This window comes from Cricetulus griseus, chromosome 2, assembly GCF_003668045.3.
Source record: "Cricetulus griseus strain 17A/GY chromosome 2, alternate assembly CriGri-PICRH-1.0, whole genome shotgun sequence".
Lineage (NCBI taxonomy): Eukaryota > Metazoa > Chordata > Mammalia > Rodentia > Cricetidae > Cricetulus > Cricetulus griseus.
The window spans coordinates 60,383,465-60,409,538 of record NC_048595.1 but is presented as its reverse complement, the minus strand read 5'-3'; the positions used below and the strand labels follow the sequence as shown (position 1 = coordinate 60,409,538).

At 42.4% G+C, this 26,074-nt stretch overlaps 1 protein-coding gene across 1 annotated transcript; it reads left to right on the top strand.

Moving 5' to 3' along the window:
- Window positions 1-903: 903 nt before the first annotated feature.
- On the top strand, window positions 904-1,552 carry LOC118237674 (keratinocyte-associated protein 3). Its single transcript, XM_027400342.2, has one exon. The coding sequence runs from the start codon at window positions 904-906 to the stop codon at window positions 1,519-1,521; it is 618 nt and encodes a 205-aa protein (XP_027256143.1). The 3' UTR covers window positions 1,522-1,552.
- The last annotated feature ends 24,522 nt before the right edge of the window (window positions 1,553-26,074 follow it).

Below are 26,074 nucleotides of genomic sequence, written 5' to 3'. Positions count from 1 at the left end.
GAAAAACAAAACCCAGGATAGCCAAAACAACTCTGTACTGTAAAGGATCTTCTGGAGGCATCACCTTCCCTGACTTTAAGTTCTATTATAGAGCCATAGTTCTGAAAACAGCTTGGTATTGGCACAAAAATAGACAGACAGACCAATGGAATCAACTTGAAAACCCTGATATTAGCCCACACACCTATGAACATCTTATTTTTCACAAAGGTGCTAAATTTATACAATGGAAAAAAGATAGCATCTTCAACAAATGGTGCTGGAACAACTGGATTCGGACATGCAGAAGACTGCAGATAGATCCATACCTGTCTCCAGGCCCAAAACTTAAGTGCAAATGGGTCAAATATCTCAACATAAATCCAGTCATACTGAATCTTCTAGAAGAGAAAGTGGGACATACCCTTGAAAAAATTGGCACAGGAGACTGCTTCCTGAACATTATGCCAGTAGCACAGACACTGAGGTCTGCAATTAATAAATGGGACCTCCTGAAACTGAGAAGCTTCTGCAAGGCAAAGGAAACAGTCAGTAGGACAAAACGACCGCCCACAGAATGGGAAAAGATCTTCACCAACCCCACATCTGACAGAGGGCTGATTTCCAAAATATACAAGGATCTCAAGAAGCTAGCCACCAAAACACCAAACAATGAAATTAAAAAGTGGGGTGCAGAACTAAATAGATAATTCTCGATAGAGGAATCTGAAATGGCTGAAAGACACTTAAGAAAGTGCTCAAGGCGGCGGTGGGGAAGCTGGGTTTCAGGTCGGCGGCCCGGTGAAGCCAGGCCAGGCCCAGGTAGGGCGGCTGGGTGGTGGCGGGGCAGAGCGGCCCACGATGAGGTGCTGCCGATGAGGTGCTGCCGCCTCTGCGTCTTTGACGCCGCCCGAGGGCCGGCTGATGCGCGTGGGCCTGGCGCTGATCCTGGTGGGCCACGTAAACCTCCTGGTGGGAGCTGTGCTGCATGGTACTGTCCTGCGGCACATGGCCAACCCCCGTGGCGCGGTCACGCCGGAATACACCACGGCCAATGTCATCTCCGTGGGCTCGGGGCTGCTGAGCGTTTCCGTGGGACTTGTGGCCCTCTTGGCATTCAGGAACCTTCTTCGCCCACGACTGCACTGGGCCCTGGGGACGCTGGCTTTAGTGAACCTGCTTTTGTCTGCTGCCTGCTCCATGGGCCTCCTCCTTGCTGTGTCGCTCACTATTGCCAATGGTGGCCGCCGCCTTATTGCTGACTGCCATCCAGGACTGCTGGATCCTTCTATACCACTGGACCAGGGGCCTGGACACACGGACTGCTCCTTTGATCCCACAAGGATTTATGATACAGCCTTGGCTCTCTGGATCCCCTCTTTCTTCATGTCTGCAGCCGAGGCTACTCTTTCTGGTTACTGTTGTGTGGCTGCACTAACCCTACGGGGAATTGGGCCCTGCAGGAAGGAAGGGTTGCAGGGACAGCTGGAGGAGCTGACAGAACTTGAACCTCCTAAGTGTAAAAGACAGGAAAATGTGTAGCTACTCCGTTATCATCAGGATTTCCAGACTTCACAGAGAACCTGGGTTTAGGACAGGTGCTCTTCTGAGGTGCAATCCACAGGTGTCTTCTACTATGCAAGGGGCCCCTGACCCTAGGGTGATAGGAATAATTGTAATAAAAGTACTTGTTTTTGTCTTCTGAAGAAAAAAAAAAAAGAAAGAAAAAGAAAGTGCTCAAAATCCTTGGCCATCAGAGAAATGCAACTCAAAACAACTCTGAAAACCACCTCACATCTGTCAGAATGGCTAAAATCAAAACCACCAATGACAATCTATGCTGGAGAGGATGTGGAGAAAAAGGAACACTCCTCCATTGCTGGTGGGAGTGCAAACTTGCAAGACCACTTTGGAAATCAGTATGGCAGTTACTCAGAAAAATGGGAGTCAGTCTACCTCAAGATCCAGCAATTCCTCTCTTGGCCATATACCCAAATAATGCATGTCCATACAAGGACATATGTTCAACCATGTTCATAGCAGCATTGTTTGTAATAGCCAGAACCTGGAAGCAACTTAGATGCCCCTCAACTGAAGAATGGATAGAGAAACTGTGGTACATTTATACAATTGAGTACTACTCAGCAGAAAAAAGCAATGGAATCTTGAAATTCGAAGGCTAATGGATGGAACTAGAAGAAACCATCCTGAGTGAGGTAACCCAGTCATAAAAAGACAAACATGGTATGTCTCACTCACATATGAATTTTAAACATAGAGCAAAGGATCACCAGCCTACAATCCTCTTCACCAAAGAAACTAGGAAACAAGAAGGACACTAAGGGAAAAATGCTTGGACCCCCAAGAATGGGAAGGGGCAGGATCTCCTGAGCATAATTGGTAGCATGAGGGTAGGGGAGAGGGAGCTTCCAGAATGAGAGGAGAAGAAGAGAGGATAGGAGGAAATGGAGTAGCAGAAATGTTGAGTTGGGGGAAGAATACAGGAGAGCAGGATGAGAGATACCATATCAGAGGGAGCCATTATAGGTCTAAGGAGAGATCTGGCACTAAGGAGATTTCCAGAGATCTACAAGGATAACACGAACTGACAATCTAGGCAGTGGTGAAGAGGATAGCCTAAATGCTCTTCCCCTATGATGAGACTGATGACTACTTTTTATGCCATTCTAGAGCCCTCATCCATTGGCTGATGGAAGCAAAGGCAGACACCCACAGATATACTCTGAACTGAACTCTGGAACCTAGTTGCAGAGAGGGAGGAAAGATCAAAGGGGTTGGTATCAGGCTGGTTAAATCCACAGAAACAGCTGGCCTGAACAAGGGGGAGCACATGGACCCCAGACTGCTGTCTGGGAGGCCAGCACGGGACTGATCCCGACCCCTGAACATGGATGTCAATGAGGAGGCCTCTGTACTCTAATGGGCCCCTGGCAGTGGATTAGTATTTTTCCCTGGTGTAAGAAGGGACTTTGAAAGCCCATCCCATGTCTAGGCCTGGAAACATGGGGGAGGGCCTAGGCCCGTCCCAGGATGATGTGGTAGACTTTGGGGAGCCCCCATCGAGGGCCCTACCCAGCCTGGGGAGTGGAGGGTGGATGGGGTGGCGGGCAGGTGGGGAGGGTTGAGGGGAGAGGAGGGAGAGAGAGGAGGGATTGACATGTGAAGCAAGCTTGTTCCTAATTTGAACTAATAAAAAAATCCCCCCCCAAAAGAAAGTGAGAGTCACTTCTGGGAGAAGACATTCTACCGGAGAACACAAGCAAGAGTAGATGGATCCCAGTGCACAGGATTTTAGGAACCAGCCATCCTAGTCTATGATGGAGACTCCTTTGCTCCATGGAAGAAATATTTCCCAGGACACTGAGGTTCGCCTACAAAATTTCCTCTTCAGGGTTCTCATTATTGTATTGTTCTGCACACTTACCTCACTTCTTGAAGATAGCAGGTGACATATTTATGTCCACAAGGAGCGCCTTCCCCAAATGGCTGAGGTTCAATTTCCCACCTCAGGGGTGGTTTCAACTCAGGTTGAAAAAATCCTTATCCATGGAGCCTTTCTTTTCTCCTTCTTTCCATTTTTCACTTTAAACCATAAAAACCTCCTTGGAGAACAGCATGGGAATCTGTCCGCGCCCCATGTCTACAGCCTCGAAGTCATTATCCACTATCTCTGGTCCAAAACCAATTGTGTGAATGAATTTACTTCCACATTTTTAATTGCTATGGAAGCTGAGAATTCAGAGGCTGCCAACACATCTTTGTTGGTCACATCTTTTGGAAGTGCAGTTAGTCTTTTAGCAGACTTGGGGAGTGAGTGGTAAGAAGCCCTAAGACTCAAGTGGAAGTAGCCTGAGACAGTCCCCGATAATATAGTGAATGCTGGGCCTGTGAGAGCAGGTGGCCTGCAATACAAACAATGCACTACCTGTGTGATGGGAGTCACCCTGTGCCCCAATTTAGTTATCTATAAAATGTGAGTGACAATACCTCCCTTAAAAAGAACATATTGGGAAGTGAGTGAGAAGGGGTTGACATCCTGGAAAGCAGTAGAAAAGTTGATTCGTTACAGTCCCTCCTCTCTGTCTAGCATCCCCTTGGACTATCAAAAGTTCCTCAGACAATTGACAAACACTTCCAGAGACACATGTATATCTCTACCCACTGTGTATTGAACAAATAACGCTGGAGTTCTGCTAAGACTGACTTTTGTCAGCTGACAACAAAGGAAACAGCAACTGGGGAAGCCAAAAGCCTCTGGCCCTGTGCAGCTCCTGTCTGAAGCAGTATGCTGAGGTTGGAGCCAAATTTGCCCCAAACAGTTCTCACACACCAGAGAACCGTTAAATTAAAAGGCAGTGGTGCTTCTGGGAGAAGCAGACTGGAGGCTCGTGGCGCTTGGCATGAACAGTTCTTCCTGGCAGGCCCAGCCCCTGACCTAGCTAAGAAGCCCATTCAGCACAGAAAGCCCACATTGCGTGCAAAGCCACGTGGTGCTTTCCTTGCAGGCGCCCTGGGACCGACTCTTGCTGCTCATTAGTGGTAAATGGTAGCTTCGTGTGGAAATCCCAGCACATTGCAAACAGAATGCAACCCTAAGGAATCATAAATCACCTGCATTGATTCAGAACTGACTGAGATGCAGCTAGAGAGTTGTTTGTTCAGAATTTAATTTGATTCACCAGCCATTGAACAGGCCTTTATTCGGTGTTAAACTGCTACATTTCCAGCTATGGAAGCTGACTCAGGTGTTCCTGGACACTTCTCTCTCTCTCTCTCTCTCTCTCTCTCTCTCTCTCTCTCTCTCTCTCTCTCTCTCTCTCTCTCTCTCTCTCCCCTAGATCTGTAGGCAAGGAGAGTGAATGCTTTTCACTCAGTCCCTGCTGCTTGCGATGAAGGCATTCAAACAAAAAGTGGGATGTGCTGACCCAGTAACATGGTAGAGTGTGGTGCTAGCTGTAATTGACAAAGCCACACAGCTGGACACAGCTGAGGGAAAGTTAAACTTGACATCTTCTAGTGATGACCTTCCTATTACCTTATAAAGAACAAGGCCCAACGACAAATACAGACTGGTGTGTTAATTATAGAGTACAGTTCCTCCCAGTGGGCACACAGTATAATAATAATAATAATAATAATAATAATAATAATAATAATAATAATAATAAATGATAATAATAATGATAAAATATATTTTCAGCCATCAATTTATCAGCCACCTAAAACTCTGACTTCAGAATGTCTGCCCTTCTGCCTCACCCATGCCTCTTTTCATGTTAGCTACTCTGAACCATCAACAGCCTGAGCCTGGGATGTTCCACCTTCCTACCCTTTGCCTTGCCCTCAAACATTTCCCAGCTCCCACTTAAGAGTATCCTTGCCCTGCTTCTCCATTCTCTGGTTCTGCAGTCAAAGGCGAACTTCTGGCTGCTTTCTGGCCTCCTGGTTCAGCTTGAGCTCTGAGGTCAGCCACATTCAAGCATCTTCATTAACTGTCTATGCTTTTCCGCTCCATTTCCAAGTTAATTTTTGAGCCACGGCTGGGGCTTAGGAGCTCAGTGATGGAGCATTTGTATGTGGAAGGCTGGATTCCATCCCCAGCATCTCAAACAAATAAAACTCCCATTCTCTTGTGAGTCTGTTCTGAAAGGGTTGGAGAGAAGCCCTGACTTAAATATTGTCAATCATAACCATGGCCATTTAGTCGCTCTCTCGGGTTCCTCTCCAAAGCCATGGTCTTAATGTGCTTCCTGGTTATCTCAGCCTGGTACGACTTATTTCACCTATAGATTCCTATAGCTACTTCCTCCTTTTCATTGACCATGCAGCATAATTTACCGGAAAGATAACACTCTCAAAGCAACAATTCTTTTATCTCAAGACAACCTTTTTGCCTTCTTTATGTGTCATTTTGTTGAATTAATTTGGAATGAGTAATCAAACTTTCATTTGGTAATTCTGCTAAGTGCACCTTTGTGCATTAAGTATTCATAAACCAATACATTGTATTTATAAGAAATCATTCTAAAATTCTCTCTGGCATTATGGCCAAATCATGCAGTTTATATAAATGATGAAGAGGCTAAACTCGAGGAATACTCTAACAAGAAAAGGAGTAGTAATCCTTCAGCAACGTTGAGAAGTCAAAGAGAATGGAGAAAGAAAATCAAAAGTGTGAGAATTTACGTGTACCCAGGATGCAGTCAGTTTGGGGGCTAGTCAAGAACAAGCTAGAAAAAGTAGGTGAATTGAAAAGGAGAGAAGAGGAGAAAACGCCTGTCTTCTAGGGTTGCACCAGAAACTCCAATCTCCATCAGATGACATAACCCCAAGGCAGTCACTTAACCCAGGTGTAGCAGTGCTGACCTCACAGATCTACAGAGAAGGAGAGAGCCTGAAGTGACAAGCAAGCTTCCCTTGTTCTCTGTATACAGAAGGGATCTCTGTGTATAGAGGAGATCTACAAATTCTCTCATGTTTCAGGAGGTGGCTAAACGGAGAGTCACAGATAAAGCCCCACTGCAAAGAGAGAAGCAAGCTAAAGAGAAGGCTCTGTGTTCACATCCAGAGACAGGGGTGAGATGGAGTAGGAGAAAAGACCCAAAGGGGAGGAGGGAGCCAGTGATAGACAGATAGGCTCTAACCAACCAAAGAACAGCAACAGCTCCAGTGCCCAGATACATAAGAAGCACCCCAAGTTCTCCATGTTTCCCTCTAAATGGAACTATCCCTTCTTACTCATGTGAAGCCACTGGGATGTCATTACTCAAGTTTAAATGCAGGTGTCATCACTTCCCATCATCCCTCTATAACCACAGAGGTGGTCAAGATGCCAAAGTGAGAAGTTTAAATTCATTATAGTAAACGAGTTCCTTTCTTTTGTACGACTTAATCACACAACAAAAAAGTGCTCTAAGTGACATAGTTATATGTAAGGAAACACAGATATAGTCATACACAGACATATAAGAATAAAAATACACACAGTGGTGGAGGGAGAAGGTTGATTTTCTTCATCTCAGCTTGAGGAGTGTGAACATGACAAAACTGTGTGAAATGAAGGAGCATCCAGACTAGACCCAGTTCTGGCTCACAAAAAAAATGCTTGAGGCCTCTTCTCTAGTCTTTAGGAAAACTGGTAGCTACCCTCTGACCATCACTGGCCCCTGTCAAAGTCTCTCCCATTTACTACATTGCCCAAGTTCAGGGAATTCCTGTGTAAGATTACAGTAACAAAGTTGTCCAGGGGGATGCTAAGCAGAGTGGGATGTATCCTGCCAGTTTGTAACTGTTGTCCTGTTGCCCAGTAGATGATATCCCATCTACTTCATTTCTACCTTTTCTCTTTAAGTGTTCTATAATTTTAAATTACTGTATTTATAATACAAAAGTTTCTCATTGCCTTGCAACAGGTCTCTAGTATAACTTTACCCATGAAGGCTCTGCCATTCTAAAATTGAAAATGCCAAACCTTTCCCTCCACCTAACTTATTTCTTCATACCTTCCTCTCCAGGACTACTCACATAAATTCCATAGAGGCCATTCACATCCCCAGCTCCTCTACTTCCTGGATTTGGAGGTAGCAAGAGCAAAGTAAGATAAAGGCCAACATGCCATCTGGTAGCTGTGTGAGCTTAAGACAGGTTACCACATCTACAAATTGAAAGCTGTCATTTCAATGGCATAGCACTGTGGTTAGAGCTGGAGATGAGTATGCACGTGATCACCCTAGCATGGCACACACTGCTGACAGAATCAGAGTCCCATGATCATCTTTCTTCTGTCTTCTCCATGTCTCCCTTGGCTACCTTTTGCCCATGCCCTTTCTCTTTTTTGCTGTTTCTAAAGACTTGACTCCACAATTATCTTCCTTTAGGAGTGCTTATACTCCCTCCTTCCTTGTTTTTCCCTGGATAATTTCCTGCTCTGATCTCTCCTTTGTTCATTACACCTTTTCGAGCTACAACCATCCTGGCTTGTTCTATACCTCACCCTCAACTAGCTACAACCTGGCCTCTATCCTCACCAGTCTACTGGAGAAATCTTTCTCATGACTTTCACCATGACCAAATACATCAACAGGGATATATGCTCCCTGAGCTTTCACTTCAGTAATTGGCATAATGTTTTTCTTTCTGAACAATGCAAGTCCCTTCAAAGTCCCTTCAAAGTCTTTGTTCATGCGCTTTTGTGTCTTTCTTCACTTAATATACCAAAAAGTTAAATTAAAAGAAGTTAGAGTCTTATAGTCAAGTAAGTACATAACATTTCACCCAGTTTTCCCTTCTTAGAGATTCCTTCCTTCTGCCTTCCTCCCTCCCTTTATACTTACCTGACTGCCTGCCTTCCTTTTGTTTTTTATCAGAGTGACTCCAACTTTTGATGTTTCAGCCTCAGTAATCAGATAACCCAGTTCCTTTTCCTTGCCCACACCATCAGGACACTCAAGCTCTGGAAACAAACTACTGTACTGAGCGTGAGCTTCAAATTCTGACTCTGACCATAACTTTATCAGCTGGGGTGAAGCCCTCATGAGAATCTGCTTTCAGAAGTTCAGATTCCTATTGGTCACTCCCTGTGACACTTGCCTACCAAGTTCCATCTTTTCATGGGAACATTTCCCCCATGTCATCTTTCATGTTCCCCTCTCACCAAGAAGCACCTAACACCTCATATTCTGTGCCCCCTGACCAGACATCTAGATCTTGATTTTTATATCTATGGACCAGAAGAAAGTAATTGACATTTTCACCCAGCTAGCCATGTGCCCTATACCACAGAAAATGGACTTCATGTTATAAACCTATTGGTTGCCATATCAAAGGCAGCAGTGAACATTGAATAAAGCCATCTTCAGCTTCCTTCTGATTCTGAATGTGTCCATGAGCTCAGCACATTACTGAACATGTAATTACCCTGTAAGAACAGTGCCCACATGACTAGCTATAGCTTTCAAGGGAAGAGGATACAGCTCCAGGCTTAGGTGCATCAGCCTGGCAGTGTGGCAGATGCACTCCCTTTGGAGTGGACATGGAGATGTGGTTCCCATAGAGGCTAAGCATGATAAACAAGGAGAAGTGACTTAAGACAGGCAAAATAGCTATGAGTAGGAGTCTCCAATGAAACACTCCACCAAGTCCATGGTCATAGGTGTAGAGCAAATTTCTCTAGCAGAACTCAGAGGGTCTTGGGGTGTACAAAGTTTACTGTGACACCACTCAAGTTCATTTTAAGCTGATGGACACTAGGACAAATAAGTGAAGTCTGATGCCTTGCCAAGAGCTAGTTATTAAGAGGGAAACCAATAGTCTTTAGGTATATGAGCATCTGGTTCGGGTGACATTAGAGGAAGTGGCTTCCTGGAGACAGTCGCATGTCCAGAACTGAAAGCAGATTGTGACAAAGAGTTCCTCATTTTGCTGTGGGGAAGTGCATTCAGACACACAGAATGGGAGAGAAGGAGTTTGTGATGATTTCTCATCCAACCCATGTAAGGAGCAAATACTACTAGGGGGTACAGACTCCAGGAGTACTTTATCTCTAGCTCTTGGCTTCACAGGAGCTCTGGTGATTCTATGACCTCACTGATCCTTGGGATGGACAGAACCCCAATCTGATCTTCCTGCAGGGTAGCTGTAGACCTCCTTTCCTCTGCTGGACCCACTGAAGGAGAGATATTTGGAATACATCCATCATGCAGTTGGAAGAAAATGTTTACCAGTGCCTTGCAGGGCTGTCTTGCCCTTGGTCCTGAATGGGTCTCCAACGTTTGATTATTATTCATGGCCTGTGGTGAGCATCTATGAGGCATATTTCAGCCAATAAATTCTGGAAGTTCAGGTACACAGTCCTCAAGTCAAGCACTTTAAAGTTCTACCTCATGGGTTCAGATATGGTCCCCATTCTGGGTCTGCAGCTTTCACTGAAGTTGTCTTTCTGAATCACCTGTCAGCACCAGAAGCCATGCTACTCCATTCAAGCATGTGCTCTTACACCATCCCCATAACCCCATCAGTTCAGGTCTGCTGCTTCTAAACTCTTGCTTTATTCACAGAAACCAAAAAGACATTTATTACTAATGGTCCAGTAACTGAAAGGACATGCCAGTGTAGGCAATGAAAAGGGAAGGAATCCAAGGAAAGACAAGCAGTCAATGGCCTGGATGTGAATCCTTTGCCAAAATCTTTCCAAGCATCAGGAACTATAGGTACCAAGTGCCATATTCAAATCCAAGGCCATAGAGAAAAAAGACACCAAAGAGAAGGAAGGCTAAACAAAGAAATAATCTGTAATATGTTCATATTGCCTAGCTGCTACAGAAGCATTTCACTAGGGGAAAACTAGGGCTCTTTTCTTGCCTTGACTTGATATTGATCACCAGTATCTTGAGAGTTAATTATGCCAACCAGCATGTCTTACATGGGAGCTGAAAAAAAAAAAAAGAAGAAGAAACTAGAAGCATGTCTTACAACTACGGACTGTGTGTTTTACTTTTCTCCCAGGTACAATTCTCACATGTCAACAACTACATACATGAATATTTACTGAATGCCATTCACAGCATGAGTTTGTAAGTGAATGAACAGAGATACTTTAAATCCCTCCATCAGTACCTGTTGCCTTTTAAAGAACAGAAGTAGAGTTTGGATAAGTAAAATGATTTCAAAACTGATATTCTGAGAAAAAAAGAAATATATCAACATGGCTCATGGGTGGCTTGGTGCAATAGTCACTAATATGTCAATATTTCTACACACAACTATGTATGTATTAGCATATGATTATGTACACACTGTCATTACATCAAGTATTCAGTAGGCACCTGTGCTTTCCTGACATGTCTACAAAATCAAAGTGTATCTGGTCAGTCTGTGTTGACCGCAAGCTCTACTGATGAAAATACCATCTGCAGCCTCTACATGACACAGGTAACCTCCCTTCTCTGCCATATGGGAAGGGAAAACAGAGCAATGGAAGAAAGTGGCACTTCACTAGATGCTAAAGCAATATTAGCATTTTTTTTTAAAAAAGAAGTCCTTGACTTTTGGTGCTTTTCAGAAAGGATTCCCTGAACTTCTATGAAAACACAAATCTCCAAGGCCTTTGCTGTGAAGTTGCTGGCAGATAGGAAATTTTCAGATAACCCGTGTCAAAGCTTCTGCCAGAAATGTAAACTGTACAATAATTCTTTTATGTCTTTAGACACCTACAACAGAAACCTTAAACAACCGAGTGTCAAAATAAGACAGATAACCCAATAAATTTGGTAGGGCAGGGACAGGGAAAACAAACACAACCTTCTGTTCCACGGATGTCTGTTAACTCGCTCTGACCACTAGCCTGAAACCTTAGCCTGCCACACGTCTTTCCTGTCGGGCTGTTTATTTAGACTCCTGTAAAACCTCCTGGCACCCATTTTTAATTTTCAGTTTGCTTCTTGTCAGGTTTCTGAAAAGCATAGCAAGACCCACTTTTTAACAAAACACACACAAATCAGAGAAGAGGGAGATGGATGATGGAGAGATCTCCCAGCAAACTGTGCATGGACTACATTCTTCATCCCATTTGTTTGTAACAGAGTGCAAGGGTTGCCAGTGGGGTCATTCCATCTTTCATGCTTGGGTTTAACTATATGGCTGTCCTCATAGGCAAGGTTTTACCTCATTCAACATTACTGTCTACAAGCACTCATAAAACCCTGTGTAAATACTCTTTGGAATTGATTGGAGGGGTAGGGGGTTGGGGGGAGAGGAGAGAGAAGAAAGAATCTTTAGTGGTAGCTCATTTTATTCTGATAGCTTCCAGTTCTTGATTCAATGACTTGAAAATGCCTCAAGCAATCAATCTTGTCCCTCCAAAGATGAAGAATGGTAGACTCGAGTTCAAGGATGATGATTACATAGTATCACTTTACTTAAACCAGCCCAGATAACCATAGAATGAATTATGTGTCCATCATCATTACATGCAAAGTGCTGAGCCTAGGCCAGTATCTATAACCTAATCTGTGAATCAATAACTGGAATTTGGGGGCTTCTGTGAAATAATTTTCCATACCCCCACACAAACTCCAACCCTAACACCAACCCTAGCTCCAACCCTAAACCTAAATTTAATACTAATACTTAACACCAACCCTAGGATTAACCCTAACCCTGACCATAACCCTAACCTTAGCTCCAACCATAACCCTAACTACAATCCTAATCCCCACTTAGACACCAACCCCAATCCTAACTCAATCCCTAACACTAACACTAACCCACACCCATACCCCAATCCTAATCCTAATAATATCCCTAATGTTAACCTTAACCAAAACAATAAGCATAAACCTAACCCTATCTATAACACCAAACACAAGGCTAACACTAAACCTAACCCACCACGAACCCAACCCCCATCCTAACTCTAACCACAGCTCTAACTCAACCCTAGCTCTAACCCTAACCCTAGATCCAACCCTAAGCCTAACCCTAAATCTAGCACCAAACATAACCATAACCCTAAATGCATATCTCCAACCCTAATCCTAAACCTAAACCTAGCTCCAACCCTAACCCTAATACTAATCACCACCCCAACATCAGCTCCAATCCCAACCAGAACCTAACCCTTAACCTAACCCAACCCTACCTCCAACCCTATCACTCACCTTTAACCTAACCCTAATCATAGCTCTAACTCTGACCCTAACCCTAACACCAGCTCAAACCCTAGCCAAAACCCTAACCCTGATCCCCACACCAAAACCAACCCCCAAAACAAACCCAAACCTAACCCTAACACCAACACCAACCTGTAGGGAGAAGCCTAGCTACGAATAACTTTCTTATTGTTTAGAGTTGGGATTGGAAGGAGGTGTTCAAGTTAGACACCCTTTCCATGTGGCTTTAGGGCTTAGCCGGAATAGACATAGTTAGGATGTGCAATAGCAGATTATTGTATCTTCTTATATTTCATCTTTATGATTGTTAATTTTGGATCTTTTAAACTATTAAGTTTTAATCCTCTTTTAGACTAAAAGGGGAATTGTAGGGAGACACTGTAGCCCCACCTCCTAGTAGCCCCTATAGGTGTGCCTGGCCACACCCATGAGGGTGTAGTCAGGGAAGGTCGAAAATGACTAATTCTTAAGAGGCCACAAATACGTGGAGGCCCCTTCTCTCTGGCCACGCTAGCTTGTGGCCTCTGGTTACACTCTGGCTTGTGTTCGGGCTGGTGTTTATCTGAATAAAGAAATCTTAGCCTTACGGACTATGGATCATCTTTGAGCGCACACAATACCAACCCTAACCTTAACTCCAACCCTAAGCCTAACCCTAGATCCAACCCTGATCCTAACACTAAATTGAATTGCAACCTACCTCCAACCCTAACCCTGAATAACTCTATCCACAATCCTAACCCTAACCCTAACACCTACCCCTAACACTAACACTAAACCTAACCCTTAATCCCAACCCCAACCACAGCTCCAACCCTAACCCTAACACTAACTCCAAACACAACCCAAACTCCAACCCCAATCTCAATCCTAACCCTAAAACCAACCCAATCCCTAACCCTAACCTTAGCACTAACCCTAAGCTAACCCTAACCCTTGTTCAAACCCTGAACCTAATCTTAAATTTAATCCCAATTCCTACCACCAACCCTAACCCTAATGCTGAGTAACCAAAACCATAACTGTAACTCTAAATATTGGTGGACATTACTTTCCCACCCACCAGTTCCCAAATAACTGACACAAAGACTTAATATTACTTATAAATGCTTGATCAATAGCTCAGGCTTGTTACTAGCTAACTCTCACATTTATATTAAGCCATATTTCTTTTCTATGCTTTGCCACATGGCTTCCTGCCTTTTCTCGGTATAACAAGCCCATCTTGTTTCTCCTTGCATCTGCTGCTGATGCCTCTGACTCCCCTGTCTTCTTCCCTGCATTCTCTGTTTGGCTCTCCCTCTAACCTTATCCTGTTTAGCTATTGGCCAGTCAGCTTCTGTATTAAACCAATCACAATGACATATATTCATACAGAGTAAAGGAATATTCCACATCTTCCCCATTTTGTCAAATTAAAAAGGAAGGTTTTAACTTTAACATGGTAAAATTATATACAATAAAACAGTTACTAATTAAGAATTACAGTTACAAGATCCAGTCAATTTGTATTTGGCAAATTTAGAGAAAATACTCTATTATCTATCTTATCTTTGTGATTTACCTTTTACCATAAGTAAGAAAAACTTTAACTATGTCTATCTAGTCTTCAACTATGTCAAAGACCCCAGAACGGTGAAATGTTACCTAATAACAGGGACATCTGGCTGCCTGGCCAGTCATTCTAGATTCTTCTGTAATGGTGAAGCATCCAGTTTTGGCCTACAGGCCTAATATATCTGACAGACATTTCTATGAAGCAGGTAATTTTAATGGACTGTCCTTCCTTGTCTTAGTAAAGTTTGGCAGTTGCCTTTTTTTGCATCCTTCTGAAGCAGTTTGGGCAGTACACTATTAGCAACTGAAGCAAAGGCAATAAAATGAAATACCATGTAATAATGTTTTTGAGACAATGTGTTTTTTTTCAGGTTTTGACATCTACAAAGTTCTGACATCTAACTTCAGGAGAAATAAAATTTGAACCAAAGCTAGAGAAAATAACTGTTCCCATGGGGTTTGCTCAATGCCCAAAATAAATGTACATGCACTTGTTACCAAACAGAATCTAACTTATAAAAGTCACTGAACCTCTTAAAAGAGAAAGTGGGAGGTACCCTTGAACGAATTGGTACAGAAGATAACTTCATGAACATAACTCCAGTAGCAGAGACACCAAGATCGACAATCAATAAATGGGACCTCCTGAAACTAAGAAGCATCTGTAAGGCAAAGGACACAGTCAACAAGACAAAACGCAACCCACAGAATGGGAAAAGATCTTCACCAACCCCACATCTGACAGAGGGCTGATTTCCAAAATATACAAATAACTCAAGAAGCTAGTCACCAAAATACCAAATAATCCAAATAAAAAGTGGGGTACAGAACTAAACAGAGAATTCTCAATAGAGGAATTTAAAATGGCTAAAAGACACTTAAGAAATTGCACAACATCCTTAGTCATCAGGGAAATACAATTCAAAACAACTCTGAGATACCGTCTTACACCAGCTAGAATGGCTAAAATCAAAAATACCAATGACAATCTATGCTGGAGAGGATGTGGAGAAATGGGAACACTGCTCCATTGCTTGTGGGAGTGCAAATTTTTGCAGTCACTTTGGAAATCAGTATGGCAGTTTCTCAGAAAAATGGGAATCAATCTACCTCAAAATCCAACAATTCCACTCTTGGGCATATACCCAAAGGATGTACATTCATACAAGGATGTCTGTTCAACTATGTTCATAGCAGCGTTGTTTATAATAGCCAGAACCTAGAAGCAAGCTAGATGCCCCTCAACTGAAGAATGGATGGAGAAAATGTGGTACATTTACACAATAGGTTATTACTCAGCAGAAAAACAAAAAACAATGAAATCTTGAAATTCGCAAGCAAAGGGATGAAGCTGGAAGAAACCATCCTGAGTGAGGTAACACGGTCACAGAAAGACAAGTATGGTATATACTCACTCATATATGGATATTAGACATAGAGCAAAGGACTGCCAACCTACAATCCATACTTCCAGAGAAGCTAGGAAACAAGTAGGACCCTAAGAGAAACATACACGGTCCCCTGGAGAAGGGGAAAGGGACAAGAGCTCCTGAGCAAATTAGGAGCACGGGGTGGGGGAGGGGAAGGGAGGTAGGAAAAAGAGAAGGAGAGAAGAGGATGGGGGAGGAAAACATAAAGGATCGGAAGACTGAGTCAGGGGAGGAACAGAGGAGAGCAAGAAAAGAGATACCATAATAGAGGGAGCCATTATAGGTTTAAAGAGAAATCTGGCACTAGGGAAATGTCCAGAGATCTTCAAGGATGACCTCAATTAACAATCTAAGCAATAGTGGAGAGGCTACCTTAAATGCTCCTCCCCCATAATGAGATTATGACTACTTTAAATGCCATCCTAGAGCCTTCATCCAGTAGCTGATGGAAGCAGCAGAGACCCACAGCTAAGCACTGAACTGTATTCCTGGAAGCCAGTTGTAGAGAGGGGGGAGTGATGAGCAATACTGGAGAAACCCACAGAAACAGCAAAACCTGACCAAGTGAGAGCACGCAAAGCCCAGTCATAAGCTGGGGAACCAGCATTGGACAGAACAAAGCCCCCTGAATGTGGGTGCCAGTTAGGAGGTCTGGGCAGTCTATGGGACCTCTGACAGTGAAACCAGTGTTTATCCCTAGTGCACAAATGGACTTTGGGAACCCATTCCCCAAGGAGGGACACTCTTTCCACCCAGATACATGAGGAGAGCCTAGGCACTCCCCCAAATGATGTGACAGACTTTGATGATCTCATGGAAGGCCTCACCCTCCTTGGGGATTGGATGGGGGGTGGGATGGGTGGTCGGTGGGGGCATGGGAAAATGGGAGGGAGAGAGAACTGTGATTGGTATATAAAATGTTTGTTTCTAAACTAAATTTTAAAAATTTAATAAAAAAGGTCAAACTGTAATCTGAGTTCTACCTTCAGAAGAGATATTTATCATGAAACAAGAGACCACAATGAGAATATTTCTTTAAAAGAAAAACCCACCTACAAATTCCCAAAGATGGGACACAGTTGGGCCCAATTCTGCCAGTATTAGGGAGATAATTTCAAAGAAGAACACAATTAACTAGAGCATTGAGAACTAGACCTAAGCTCTATCCAGTGATGGTTTCCATAGGCTTCAGGAAAATGTGGATAATAACCCTTGCTTTCTCTATCTCAGAAGGAGATCAGAAGAATTTAAGGGAAGTAATCTAAGTGAGAGTACATTACAAATATGATACATTACTACATATAAATATATGAATGCAATCTGCTAAGTAAATTTAGCATTGCTTATGTGTATATACTTTTGGGGATGACCACTTGGTACTGATAACTAATTAGGGTGCTTGTTTCTGGGGAAAACTGATTCTCCCTCTCTCAGGGGTCATTAATTTCCTGTAGTTCTTGATCTAGAGGTGGGGCCTTATGCTAATTCCCCAATCCATGTCGGCATGTCAACTTGTGGTGTCTTTGGTCAGATCTTGTCTAGACAACCATTTTGTTGTGATTTTATGGGAATAACTTCCCTGTCCTATATAGAAGGCACTGTCTTACAGCAGATGTTGTAGTCCTTTGGCTCTTACAATCTTCCTGAGCCCTTTTCTGTGGTGTTCTCTGAGTCATAGGTTTAGGGGCTGTGCTGTAGATAAATCAACTGGGGCTGGTCACCCCATGGTCAGTTTGTCTCTGTATTTTGATTAGTTGTGATTTCCTGTAATGGTCTCTGTCTCCTGCAAAAAGAAGCTTCTATGAGAAGGGGGTAAGAGCTCCCCTTATCTGTGGGTATAGTGATAAATATTTAGAATACGGCAAGGAATTATGCTGGTGTAGGGAATAGCAGTAATAGGTTCTCCTCTAGGTTCCATGGCCTCACCAGCCACAGGTAGTTGACTGGGTTTATGGTACAATTTCAGCAAAGTGACAGGATAAGAAATCAACTTGTAGTAGGCTCTCTATAACCAACAATGAACACACTAAGAAAGAGCTCATAGACACCTCCCATTCACAATGGTCTCAAGGGAAAAATATCCAAGAATAACCCTAAGAAGGACCTCTGCAATGAAAACTTTTAACCACTGAAGAAAGACATTAAAAAAGATGGTAGAAAATGGAAAGATCTCCCATGCTCACAGATTGTGGAAATGATCATTCTACCAAAAACTATTTACATATTCAATGTAATCCCAATAAAAACCCTTTGACATTCTTCACAGAAATAGAAAAAGAAATCCTAAAGTCATATGGAATCACAAAAGACCCAAAATAGGCAAAGCAATCCTGAGCAAAAAGAAGACACTAGAGAAATTACCATTTCAGATTTCATATACGTGTATATGTATGCATATATTTTATCAGCAGTCACTGAAGCCTTGTGTTCATATCCATGTTAATTTACATGATATATCTTCAAGGGGGCTGAAAAGTCTAGTAAGAAGCTCATCTAGTCCATAATGCTACTGAAGCCTCTGTTTCAAGAAACCCAACTCCCCAATAAGTCTAGTTTGGGTTTTCTTTTTTCCTGCTCTTAGTCCAGGCTAGATGATGGGATTCCATTCTCATCGCTCTTCTATTCATAGCTCTGCACAACCACGTAACTGTGCACAGCAGCCATAATACTTAAAAACATTTCTGCTTTCACCTAGCAGCTGGAAGATCCTAGCTAAATGTGAAGTTTCTAGAAAATAATCACTTTCCAGGGAGTTCTGGGGAGGACAGCCATGTCTAAGATCACAGTTTAGACTCTCAGGCCATGAAGTTCCTGCCATGGATTCTCCACTTTCCCGCCCACTGTAGCTTGGAACCAGTCATAGGCAATAGACCACACAGAGCCAAGTGCATATGGCTGCATTCCAATATGATTATGTATGAATACACATTTGAATTTCATAATTTCCATGCTTTTACCCAATGTTAATTTTCTTTTTATCCAAACCACTTTAAAATGTAAAAAATGTTCCTAGCTAGCAGACCATACAGAAACAAGAAGCCACCCTAAGGTCAAAGTTTGTTGACACTTATCCTAGAAGCTCAGCAATAAAGATAATACCAAGAGATACTTCCAGGCTCAGTACAGAGAAATGTTCTATGGGTGTAGCCCCTGCCCCAGAGTTAAAGGCAGACAGAAGATGGCATCATTAGTCCTGTCCATTGGATGTCTCACATTCTCCTTCCCTACTGGCTTATATTCAGTGTGATTATATGTGCCACTTGCTGTGACCAAAGAGGTGTGAGCAACAGTGACATGTGCTCCTTCTATATGAAAATGAAAAAATATGAATATGATTTTCTATCTCCCCTTCAAAACGTTATGATGGATAACACACCTAAAACTGACTGGAAGTCCCTATGCTAGAACTGGGATTCTATTACATTAAGCCACTGAGATTTGGGAAGGTTTGTTCATGGTTTAGCACAGTCTATACTAAATGCAACTGGCTAACCCCATACTGTAATCAAAGGGTGCCAAAAGTTGCTTAAAATGAAATATTTATATCCACTTTAGCAGGAGACAGCCATTTTGCCAACTGAAAATAGGTTGCCAAATATATCACGAATTTCATGTCCTTGAGACTCTGACATAAAATATAAGTGGTATAGATTTTTTAATGCTGCTGTTCAGTTTTGATAAAAAAATATTACAAAGCTGATGATTTCATATTCAGTTAGTAAGAAAGTTAAGTATTGTAATCTTTGAGAAGGACTGATTTTATACACACACGCAGATATTTTTATTTTAACATTTTTTATACTTTTTTATTATCTAGCCTTAAAAAAACTAATGAAGAACCCAGGTAAATGCTTACAAAAAACACCTATTCTCATTAAAGTAACAACAACAAAATTCCCCAAAAATAACTGTCTCTAACTTTATGGGAAAAGGTAAAAATGTAGTTGTATTCACATATCAAAAAGGTTAGGGGGACTTGGAGTTGGGATGATGCAAATGCAGTGTATTCATGTATGAAATCCCCAAATTAAAAAAAAAAGTTATGCTATTCCTTACCAATCAAGTCTACAAAGTACTCAACACTTGAAAAGCTGAAGCATGAAGATTGTGAGCTTTGGTCAGGCTGTGCTACATAATGAAGTGAGTCCCTGTCTCAACAAAACAAAACAAAACAAAACGTAACAGAGAAGTAATCCCAGAAAGCAGATTATATCTGCATGCCTATGTGTTCTGTACTGTATAATTAAGATGATTTCATGCAGTGGTGCATTGTGCCTATGCAATATTACATACAGAGACACAAGAGTGACTACAGTGAAACCCGTAACAGCATCACAGGGTTATAAATAATAACCACTTTGTTCCTTGACTTTTCAATTTTCATTAAAAGAAACATGTATTATTAATATATTTTAAGAGCTATATATAAATACAGAGAAAAGGGAAGGGGAAATAATATAATTATATTTTAACTAAAAATGTTTAAAGTTCATTATAGTTATTAACTCAATCAGACTTTATAATAAAAATTGGCAAATATATTTAGTATGGTCATCAAATCAACTTTACAGTTTAACTTTATTTTGTTTCACTAGAAGGAATGGCTATATTTACATTGAAAAGTTACATTAAAATTTAAAAAGATACAAAAGTTTGTTTTAAGTAGTCATGAGCCAGGCATGGTAGCACATACCCTGTAATCATAACACTAAGGGGGCAGAAGCCAGTTGGCCTGGTCTGCATAGCAAGCTCTAGGCTAGCCAGGGCTACAGACTGAGACCCTGTCTCAAAACAGGGGCGGGTGGTAGTCCTGAACCAGCAAGCTTTAGATCTGCCCTCATAGCACCTCCCCCATTATCTGTAAGCTGCAAAACATCTGAGGGTGCTTGCTTGGTGGAGTGAACCTCCTGCTTTGCTTCTTCTGGTTTTGCCTTACAACCCCAAGTTCAGTGACTACACAAAATTGGCCCTGCCCCCAAAATGGCTCCCAGAGTTCTACAGAGGAAAGATTGGACTAATGTTCTTCCTAGCCCTGGGGTCTATTAATCTGAGCCTTCTTCCTGTCCAAGGTGGCAATGACTGCAACTCTTGAAAATGACTCTTTCCTGGGGATTTCCTAGATCTATCAAACATACCTTTGCAGCCATCCATCCCCAGGGCTATAACAGCTCATTTCTTTCTTTTCTTTTCTTTTTTTTTAAGACAAGGTTTCTCTGTGTAGCCCTAGCTGCCCTAGAACTCACTCTGTAGACCAGGCTGATCTCAAACTCACAGAGAACTGCCTGCTTCTGACTTCTGAGTGCTGGGATTAAAGGTGTGCACCACCACTGGCCAGCAACAGCATGTATTGCTCAGTTCGCATCATGCCTACTCCCTGACCAGGCATCTCTGATTCCAGCAGGCTGATTCCTTCCATTTGATGGTCTAACTGTCTGGGAAGTCCTCCCAGGCATTTGTTGGATCCTCTGCATTCTATTAGCCAAACAAACCAGGAATCTTAGAGGGAAAGACATACATCACGTAACCTTCATTTCATTTGCCAGAAGACAGTCACATAAACCTGCTTAACTCAAGGCAAAGCTGGGAAATGTCACCTTTCTGTACACTCAGGAAAAGAGTAGGGTAGGGACACCCATGCATGGCTCTTATCTCTCTATGCTACAGAATCTGCCTGGCTTACCTCTAAACCTTCTGGAAAGAACTCTCCATTTAGTTAGTTAATTTTCCTCCTCCCAGGTCCTCCAAATTGGTTTTGAATCACACCACCAAGAAATTTTCAAAAATGTCCCAGTCCAAATGAGCTCATTCCCTCCTTCCTGGTGCTGTTGCATGGATCTCTATTCTAACTCCCCACCGAGTCTCATCTGCATCAGAGATAGGGCGTATGTTTCCTTCACCAGACAGAAGGGACAAAGACATTTATCGCCCACTGTGTCCAGCATGGTGGGGTCACAGAGCAAGTTCTCAACAAATGCTAACCCTCTTCCAGACATTTTGAGTCAACACCTGTGAATCATAGCAGGACAGAAGTGCCCCCAGCCTGGTGTGTCACAGAAAGGGCCTGGGTTTTCCTCTTTGGCTTAACAGATGTTGTATAACAGGCATTTATAAGAGGGTTCGGAATGACCATCCAGGGAAATGCACGAGCTTTACAACCTCTCTGGAGGTTGATGTAAGAACCAAAAGATCTCACAGAAGATTTCTTTTCCCCTCATAATCCTGTCATATTTTACAGATTTTTTTAAAACTCTCTGCAGATATTTCCATTTCTTGGAAAATCCACATACTGTTCAGTAAAACAACTTTTCAGCCCGTGAGGTGTGAAACAGGCTGCGTTGAGACTGTGCTTTGGTTTTGCAGGCAAATGGAAGAAAAGTAAAGAAACAAAGTGAAAGTGAGGAGTGTGAACTCCCATCCATCTTACTAGAGCACTAACCTTCCTGCCTCAAGGTGACAGCTTGAGTTCTAGAACTATTAAACAATGAGCTGAAATCCAAACACACAGTCTGGAAATGAAATCTTCTTGAGAAACGACAGCTGTGTTCAGTTCTGACCACAATTCAGGCTTAAGGAAGTAAACACATCAATGTGCAGACTGCGTCTTTCTGTCAGCTTCAGGTTCTAGAATTTTCTCACTTTGCCTTCCTTGTCTTCACCTGCTCAGAAGGTGGATGGGATGCAAGTTGTGGCCTTGTCTTTAGGGATGGCACCTCAAGCCTGGGAAATCAAATAAAAACCCTGCCATGTGTCAGGAGTACCTCAAAACTCTTAGTCTGTGTGATTGCTGGCACTCAGGATATGGAGTGGTCGCTGCCCACTACTGAGCACTGATCAGAGAACAAAGCAGAAAGACAGCCAACAGAGGCTCTAGGACCATGCAAAGAAAGGATGTGAGCCTTAAAACTCTCGAAGAGGGCCAAAGCTACAGGCTTGGTCTCCAGTGCATTCTTCTTGACAGTCTACACATTTAAAAATAAAAAGGATTCCAACCGAATTCCAACTCCCTGTCCATCCTGTTGATTAGTAGTTTGCTGAACACATGAGAGAAAGAGATACACCTGCTGGGAAGTCCAGTCAGCTGTGGACTCCAGCCATCCAGGACATACCATCTGTGCCACCTGGAGTTAATTGTCTCACTTTACTGAAGAAGGTGCCCATATTTAAAATATCAATAGTGGTGCTGCTTCATACTTAAATTATTTTGAGAATCATTGTGAGCATAATAAACAATGAAAATTGTAGCAGTTGTTCCATGATTCGTAGGAATTCAGAAGTTCTACGGAAGCTTTCCTTGGCGTCTTCCTCCTGCTTCTGCTTCTACAGTCTCAATTCTGGCTGCCAACAGCTGCCAAAAGACAGACAAGCACCAAAGCCTCTGTAGAAGAAAAGTACTAAGTAAAACATGGCCTTGACTACAGCTTTTGGATACAGGAACTTGGGACATTTTTGTTTGATTCTCTCTGTTGGCAATTTCCAAATTTTCTACATAAACATATTAATTTTAAAGGTCTTAAATATTTTTGACTGGGGAAAATAACAACTATTCCACAATTAATGTGTGATCAGTGGGTTAGTTATTAAGCAGTTCTTTGCAGATTGCTAGGCATAAATCATGCAGCCACATAGCTCAGATTCCATGGGATAGCTGTAATATGTACATCCTATCCCATTTATTTAAGTTAGTCCATTGTATGTGGCTACACTGCATTATTATATCAATTGTTTAATTTAGTCTAATACACACGATTATTTTATAAATGTGAGTGTATCCAATTTCTGAAAATACATATGATATGAGAACTTAGGCCATAAAAAAGTCCTGGGTGTATTTTAAAAATAATAAAACTAAATCCTGTATTGTCTTAGTAGAGGAAAAGCTCATATTGTAAGATGGTAAGTAGGGAAGCCGTATTGGGCACTACAGCACCCTGTTTAGACAGAGAGCTCTTCCAGATCTAGTAGAGGACTTCGTATTGTGGAATAGGAGAGACAACAGATGAAGGAACCTGAAGAAGAGAACAGAAATGGCTGCAGGTTTTTCATGACATGGAAGAGATGAAGGGAGACAGAATCCAAAGAGCAGGAGTTCTGGAGTTACAGATGTGATAATGCCCTGGATCTCAGGATGACAAAAAAGAAACCATGTGAATAAGATAGTCAGCCAGCTAACATTTTACTCCTGGTAGACTATAACCACACTAGTTTGTCTTACATTTTTTAAACATAAAAAACTAGATACCTGACTTAAATAGTCTGGTTACATAAGAGAAACTATATAACTATGTTAGCTTTTTATCACTATGACCTGAATTACTGACAAAAATAACTTAAGGGAAGAAAAAACTTCATTAAACTGGGCTTCAGAGAAGTCCTTGGCTCTGCTGACCCCATGATGATATTAAATTTTGAAGTCATAGTCGGTAACCCAAGCCAAGCTTGGCTATTCACCCTAAATAAGCCAATTAAAAGAGCCAAATGAATAGAAAAAAGCAAATAAAGGAAGGAGAGACATTGGGGAAAGGGACAAAGAGATCCAGTGTCTCCTCCATATCCTCTTCAGGGTCCTGAAAAGAGATTAAAGTTTAAAGAGGGGGCCAGAAATGTACACAATGTCTACACAGTCCTGGTTAAGGTGTGGTCACACAGGCCATCACCCAGCATTGTCTGGGCTTCAGTCTCACTCTTTAAGATGTTCTGACAAGTTGTGATAACCAAATGAAATCTCTTTCAGGGAGACAAACTCCCCCTCAGCTGGAGCACTTTCTTTCTCCCAGCAGGTGATACCTGGGCATCCTCATTTCTTCAAGACCATCGTTTTAATAGACTAAGGTGTCTCTTTAGAATTTCTTCATTTATGTAGACATTCAAGGTAACAGGAGCATATGGCAAATATTACTTCCCTCACGTTTAACAGGGAGCAAAGAAAGGGAACACAAGAAGGGACAAGGACAAGACAGAACCCCTACAGACCTGCCCACAATGGCCTACTTCTTTCAACTAGGAATCTACTGTCCACTAAACAATGCCTTCATATTATTAATCTGTCAGGGGATGAACTCATTGATATGTCAGAGCCCCCAAGATCCAGTCATTTGCCACTTCTCCAAAGTCACCAAGGGATTGCTCACCGCTGGCAATCAAGCCCTCAGTACGTAAGACTGAAGGACATGGCACATTTGAGCACACCAGTAACTGAAAGTGATTTAGGATATAGAAGCCATAACTCAAGGTAGATTTCCTGCTGAGTTTCTGTTTGCTACCCTATGAGTTTCATGGTTTCCCTCACAAGTTGCAGGATGGCTGCAGCCATTTCAAGGACCATATTCTCAATCTGCCTTCACAATGACAGGGAAGCATGTTGGAGGAGATGGGACAAGGAAGGCCAGAGTGGTATGGGTTTCCTCTGTGACCATCTGTGATGGTTGATCTCAATTGTCAACTTGATAATAACTAGAAATGCCAGGAAAACGAGCTTCCTAGTATACCTGTGGGGATTATCCTGACCACTTTGAGGCTAGAAGACCAGCCCACTGAGGGTGTTGCCCTTCAGCAGGGGACTTTGGACTGTAGAAAATGGAGAAAGTGACCTGAGCACTAGGACACATTCACTGCTCTCCTGGTCAGACTGGGAAAGTAAATTGACCAGCTGCTTCAAGTTCCTGCTTCATTCAGTTCTCTGTCATGACTGTGTACTTTGAACCATGAGCTAAAATAAGGCCTTCCTCCCGAAAGCTGTTTTTGTCAGAGCATTTTATCCTAGGAACAGGAAAAGAAATAAAATACTATTTCTATTGTGGAGACTATTTTCCACTGGCTTCTCCCAACAAATTCCTCCACACATATCAATAGTCATACTTGAGTCAAACAGGGCATCCCACCAAAGTCAGTGGGAAAGCAAGGATCTGCATTTTCACTTTCTAATTTGAGTGTGGTTCCTACCCACCTTGGGGTGGGGGGAACAGTTAAATAGCAGTTTTCTGCTGTGTAGAATCAACAAGTGAAATGCCTTCTTCCTAGAAATTCAGTCCCACGTTCTTTATCCCTACAGAACAAAGTGACTTTATAATGATTATACAATTATTTTTAAGAAGTATTGCTTAAAATAAAGAAGCTCTACTTTACATATCACAGGTCACACTCACCTGACAAACACACAGAGAAAACTCCTAAGAATCACTTATGGCTGATGTCTGTGGGCTGTGCTACTGCCAGGGGCCATATTGATATGAGTGGTATGTACTGCCACCTGAATCCATGTTGATGTCCCAGATCTGGGCTGCCTTCAAGGGCCTAGTTTGTGTCCACGGTCCTATTGCAAATGGGGCATGTTTTTGGTCTGTCCTGTACCAAGAAATCATGAAGAGGCCCATGATTTGTGCTCCCCCTGACTGTAGAGAACAAGGAAGCTACATTTGCAAT

Coding starts and splice junctions, on each gene's coding strand:
- LOC118237674 (XM_027400342.2), top strand. CDS start 904: ATGCGCGTGGGCCTGGCGCTGATCCTGGTGGGCCACGTAAACCTCCTG.